The sequence below is a fragment of the Beta vulgaris genome, chromosome 4 (genome assembly GCF_026745355.1).
Source record: "Beta vulgaris subsp. vulgaris cultivar EL10 chromosome 4, EL10.2, whole genome shotgun sequence".
Taxonomy (NCBI): domain Eukaryota; kingdom Viridiplantae; phylum Streptophyta; class Magnoliopsida; order Caryophyllales; family Amaranthaceae; genus Beta; species Beta vulgaris.
Genome location: NC_079205.1, coordinates 62,724,464 through 62,730,609, shown reverse-complemented (window position 1 = coordinate 62,730,609; position 6,146 = coordinate 62,724,464). Strand labels below are relative to the sequence as shown.

General features: G+C 35.4%; 1 protein-coding gene across 1 annotated transcript; it reads left to right on the top strand.

The window, feature by feature from the left end:
• The first annotated feature begins 1,403 nt into the window (after positions 1-1,403).
• On the top strand, positions 1,404-5,633 carry LOC104890063 (serine--glyoxylate aminotransferase). Its single transcript, XM_010675422.4, has 6 exons — positions 1,404-1,565; positions 2,940-3,187; positions 3,624-3,908; positions 4,431-4,797; positions 4,884-5,094; positions 5,315-5,633. Exons 2-6 carry the CDS (start codon positions 2,983-2,985, stop codon positions 5,450-5,452), a joined length of 1,206 nt encoding a protein of 401 aa, XP_010673724.1. The 5' UTR covers positions 1,404-1,565; positions 2,940-2,982; the 3' UTR covers positions 5,453-5,633.
• The last annotated feature ends 513 nt before the right edge of the window (positions 5,634-6,146 follow it).

The following is a 6,146-nucleotide window of genomic DNA, read 5'->3' as shown; positions in this document are numbered from 1 at the left end:
ATTTGTTTTATTTTAAGTAGTCGTTTGGTTGGTATGACTTTTCTTATAAGGTGTCTTACTTATACGAGGATTAGGCGACTTTAACTTTTTTTACTTTTACGAGATGCTGAAGTTTCCATATACACTTCGTGTGATGTATCAATCTACAGATCCATATTTTTTTTTTACTTGCCTAAACTTCTACTTATGCTTATTTATATCAAACAAAAATTATGGAGTGTTTCGGGTATCGAATAAATGTTGCACAATTTGCATGATATTTAGTTATAGAATATGAGAAAGTCAGTCTTGGTTGCTATACTCATTTTGATTGAAGGCGTGTGTTCACCCCGTCTTAATAGTTTTGCTTGATTATTCTTTCTTGCCTTTCTCAAAATCTTTTTATTACGGGATTATTCTCAAAAAATTTGTTTTATCTTCAAATACTAGACTTTCTTACTAAAGTTTTGGGCCTCAATACCATAAAATAGGTGTAAAAGATAATGGAGTAAAAATATCTAGAACTAGTGGAGTGCTTGTGTTAAGATTTTACTTCGGCCTTTACTACCTCTTGATTACCAATATATTGGTCTTAATTAACAATGAGATTTAATTTTTTTTTACCTTTTCATAAAAAAATTATATAAGAATAATCATAAATTATTAATACTATCTTTGTTTCACAAAAAACTACGCAGTAATTACAAACACATAATTTTATGTAAGAGAGAGAGTGTAAAAATCGAGTCCTCAAATTAGTACTCTCTATTTCCTTGCTTCCATTTTTTTATTTCTAAATTATAATACGGATACGCTAATAGAATTATACTTTAGAAAGTGGGAAAAGTGTTCTAAGTATGTATTAGAATTAGATACAAAAAGGAAATGAGAATAACAACATGCATTATAAGAATATAACAACAAAATTAATAAGGAATTTTCCCTTCTCTTTTGGCCATTTTAGTATGGTTAGGATCAATTGTACAATATAATTATAATATAACGAGATTTTTTTTATCATATATTCAGGTGTATTATGCTCATGGTATACCCAAGACTATTTTTTTTTTTGCTCACTGCTCATTTGAAACCTGCAAACGGGTATAATCACAAATAGTAAGCTCCAAATGAACAAATCAGCAAAGAATAGCTTTAGGTGTACCATACACATGATACACCCGGATGTACGAAAATTTGAGGTATGTGCTCATAATATAACTTCTAATTGCTTATTTCTCTTATCTTTTTCAAGGATTATTTCTGAATTTTGGTTGTGCTCTATTTTTCAGCAGAGCTGATGTAAGCAATTTTCGGCCGTAAGGTTGTAGAATGAGGATCTTATCTGCCACGTGGAAGTGTTACGTGGGATCCACCTCAGTGTACGTTGATTGGTATCTCGTGTTATAAAAAATCAATCACATAAAATGTTGGGATAACGAAATTGCAAGTTCTAATAATTTTCTTTTCTTTTATAGTTTTAATTCTATATTCTTTATCTTTTGGGATACCCCAACTATTTTGGGTTGGTTCGTAGTAGTCCTCTCTGCAACCTGCAGCAAGATTTTCTCTCTCATCCCAACACACTGGTAATTTTGATCTTCTGAAGACTACTTCTATTTTTTTGCCATTTTGCTAGTTTTATTATAACTTCATGTTTTAAAGTATGCTTTTTAGGGAAAGTAAAAACTTTTATGATTAGATGGGTGCATGCTAATTTGTGTTTTTTTTTTTGGGAGTTTAAGTATTAAATGGTATGGTACAAATTCTATTGTACAAAGGTGGTATGTTGAAATGGGTACATTTAAAACTATTTCCTTTTATAAAAAAATGTTTTCTTGCTTTTTGGAGAGTTTTAAATGAGCAAAAATAATGTCGAGATGAGTAGAAGATAAAGTAGGTACTTGTGTTTAATTAAAGTTCTACGTATATCATATGAAGATGTTAAATTGTTATCTATATCTATACTTAAAGAAGACGAACTTATATGAGATGATATGATTTGAGTTACCTGATTTAAAGTCAAAATTATATCCAAAACTTCAGTAACCATTTTATATGCAAATTAGAAATTTGGGTTTGCTCAAGTGATGAACTTTTCTATCTTTTGTAGCAAAGTCTAGGGTTCAATTGCAACCCCAAACATTTGTTTGGGATTTGAAGGATGGGGTTGGGAGTGTATGGTTGTAATAGGACTCTGTAAGTGCCCAGTACAAAAACAATCCAGAAGTTTTCTTCTTATCTATTGAAAAAAAATTACTTAGACCCGATTATAACTAGCATTAACCCTAAACTAAATCTAGTGGCCATTGCTTTTTTTCAATGGTACTAATCACTATAATATTATGCTCCTTATTTTTTCTTTTACCAAACTCTCATTTTAAATTTTATCTTATTACATTTCCATAAACAAGTGAAAATTTTGACCAAATCACAACTTAATTATGTCATCTTATTATTGAAGCTATTGATTTTTGGTATATAGAGCTTAGAGCTATGTGGATGAGATTCGATCTCCTTCGCAAGACTTTACCAAATAAATTAGCTGGCATTAAACTAGCCTTCATAAAAATTAGACACGAAGGCAAACAACAATATGTTGAGTTATATATAATCTCATCACTTATCATAGACTTGCCAAACTATGGAGTTTTGTCATGTTATGGTACAAAGTTAAAACATTCACGTTTGTTGTCTATGCAATTTGCTGACAAATACTTTCATGACTTAGCATGTGGAACTTATTGACACCTTCTTGAAAAATTGTACATGAGAACTAAAATCATCCAACTTCTGAGAATTTGTCTTTTGTTCTCTTAGTAACTTCATTTTAAAGATTCTTATCATTAATCATTAAAGATTTGAAAGATTTTACTGGTTTAACACTTAAACTATCATTGCTTATCATAGTTTCTTTAAAATTTCTGAATGATATTAGTGTTTTCTCTGTTGGTTTTTTACAGTTGCTGCAACAACAGCGTGACATTTTAGTTAAGAGACTAGAAGATGGACTACATGTATGGACCAGGAAGGCATCATCTGTTTGTTCCAGGACCTGTCAATATCCCGGAACCTGTTATTCGAGCAATGAATCGAAACAACGAGGATTATCGTTCACCAGCCATTCCAGCGCTCACAAAAACACTTCTTGAAGATGTCAAGAAGATCTTCAAAACTACCACTGGAACACCATTTATCATCCCCACTACAGGTACTAAAAGTGTTAGTTTCTAACTGTTATTTGCATCCTTAATATGGTGCTTCAGGTGAGTTTAACGGGGTGGATTAGTGGCATCGCTCCCCCTCATCTTACTGAAAAAGTACCCCAGGTTTGCATCAATTGGATCGAGATCATGGGTGTGTAACACTCCGGCCCCCTCTTGACTGTGGGTAGCTACTATTTGCTCGTTTCCAACACCAAAAACTGGCTTGTGAAACAACATATTTTCTACCAAAACAGTTTATAGCACACCTAGAAAACTTATCAGGAAGTCATCCGTTCTAAAATTTACTCCTCAGCCTAGCACACATAGCAGTTGTGCAGGTTAGCACATGAGATCAAACGGATTGAACAGAAATAGAAAATGCTTGAAACTACTGTTTGAACCATGAGATTAAAATTTAACACTTACACAACTCTTGTGCAGGTACTGGTGCATGGGAAAGTGCACTTACAAACACATTATCTCCTGGAGATCGAACAATATCCTTCCTGATAGGACAATTTAGTTTGCTCTGGATTGATCAGCAGAAACGCCTTGGCTTCAATGTTGATGTCATTGAGAGTGAGTGGGGGCGAGGTGCTGACCTTGAAGCTATGTCTTCAAAGATAGCAGCTGATACTGCACATACTGTTAAGGCTATCTGTATCGTCCATAATGAGACTGCAACTGGTGTTACCAACAATTTGGCCACTGTCCGGAGGATTTTGGGTAACTATTTTCCTCGAATCAAAGACATTACATAAGTAGATTATATGCATTTCTTTAATGGTATTGCTTCCACCTATGAATTTGGAACCAATGAACATGTTATTGATTGGCGAATTCCTCCTCAATCTCTAGAAACATGAATTCTCATATCAATAGTTTTTCTGCGAAATACATAAAAGAAGCTTACCAACTACTGAGACAAAGGGTAACATTTTTGCATATTACTTAACTTTTGTATTCAGATGCATTTTGTGTAATCAATAGTTCTGAACAAATACTTGTAGCAGACTCTCTGACATGAAATTGTCAGGCTACTGTTAAAATTGGTTAAAGATAATGCAGATAAGTTCTCCAAACTTTGCTCTAAGAAAAGCCAAAATTTCGGATAGGCCTGTAAATGAATTATTTATATGCTATTAACAACATAGGCTTCAATTTCCTTAAGACTATCTGACAATTGTATTGTTCATATTCTCATTTCTTGAATATTAAGAATTTTAAGATGGCTGTTATTCGTTTCAGACCATTACAATCACCCGGCACTCCTCCTTGTTGATGGCGTGTCATCGATCTGTGCATTAGATTTCCGCCAGGATGAGTGGGGAGTAGATGTTGCTTTGACTGGCTCTCAGAAGGCACTCTCTCTTCCAACTGGAATGGGTATTATTAGTGCAAGCCCCAAAGCTCTAGAGGCAACCAAGACAGCTAAATCCGTCAGAGTTTTCTTTGATTGGAATGACTACTTGAAGTTTTACAAGATGGGAACTTACTGGCCTTACACTCCATCTATCCAACTCCTCTATGGTCTTCGAGCCGCTTTGGATCTGATATTTGAGGAAGGTCTTGACAATGTCATTGCAAGGCACAGCCGCCTTGGAAAAGCAACCAGGTAGGTCTTGACAATGTCTAGGCTCTTGCATCCCCTGTACATAAAAAGTAGTTGTTATTACAGATGCTTATGGTTTTGAGTTGCAGACTTGCAGTAGAAGCTTGGGGTTTGAAAAACTGCACACAGAAAGAAGAATGGTTCAGTGACACCGTGACTGCTGTGGTTGTTCCTCCCCACATTGACAGTAATGAGGTTGTAAAGAGGGCATGGAGGAGATATAACATGAGCTTAGGTCTTGGTCTGAACAAAGTTGCTGGCAAGGTTTTCAGAATAGGGCATCTCGGTAACATAAATGAGGTACACTTCCATTTTCAATCATGTTAGAAAATTAGCTCTAATTTACTGAGCATCACTAGTTCTAGTGGTAAAGGTTTGCATCTCACGTACTGTGAGATTAAACCACAGTAAGGGCACTATAGCTGGAACGAGTTGAGTCGTAGGGGATTCTGGTCTGGTAAGGAACTTCTTCTTACCATAGTACTCAGATTTGTTTATAACCATTGACATTGTGTTGCAGTTGCAACTGCTTGGTGCTTTGGCTGGCGTGGAAATGATACTTAAGGATGTGGGTTACCCTGTTAAGCTGGGAAGTGGAGTTGCAGCTGCCGCTGCTTACCTGCAGAACAGCACACCAATGATAACATCTAGGATCTGATGCAGCATCTTGCTTATTTTCCATGTAATTATCTTCCTTTATTGGTATACTCTTGTAAAAACTAATATGTAATATTTACGCGCTCTCTCTCTCCCTCTGCTGCCTGTACTGTTTTAAGGCTTCTTCGGACATTCACAGCCATTTGTGCTGCTTTATTATATTTGGAAACCTTCAAAACAAATCCACTTGTTTTCATGAAATAACTAGGTGCCTTTTCTTGTGAAACCAAGTTGCTAAGAGGGTTAAAGGCCAAGTGTTACGAAGCCTTAAATCGTGGGCTTATTCTACCGCTACAAATATCAAGGGGTCTCGCCATTCTGAACTATGTAGTCTGTACTCCGATAAGCAGAGGCACCATGTTAGTTATTGTCCTCTTGATCAAGGCAGAGCCATAGTAAGGCCTCATTCAGTGTCAAACGCCACGGCGCATTCAATTCCGGAAAATAGGCCATTCGGAGAATCTTCTTCTTCTGTGCGCGTGCACGGGATATCTTAATCTATTGATTCAACTAAAGCGGACATGAATTGCCCAGTAAGAGAGCCTAAGGCTAAACATAAGACGATAATAACACACAAAAACGCAATTCCAGGCACAAAGAACAATTATTAATCTTCTTTGAATCGTAGAGACAACTACTATTTAAGATGTCTGATATATAGATTATTAAACAGTTATCTGTTGGATAATTTAGAG

Coding starts and splice junctions, on each gene's coding strand:
- LOC104890063 (XM_010675422.4), top strand. CDS start 2,983: ATGGACTACATGTATGGACCAGGAAGGCATCATCTGTTTGTTCCAGGA. Junction 4,798..4,883: donor CGCCTTGGAAAAGCAACCAG/GTAGGTCTTGAC, acceptor TTTGAGTTGCAG/ACTTGCAGTAGAAGCTTGGG. Junction 5,095..5,314: donor ATCTCGGTAACATAAATGAG/GTACACTTCCAT, acceptor ATTGTGTTGCAG/TTGCAACTGCTTGGTGCTTT.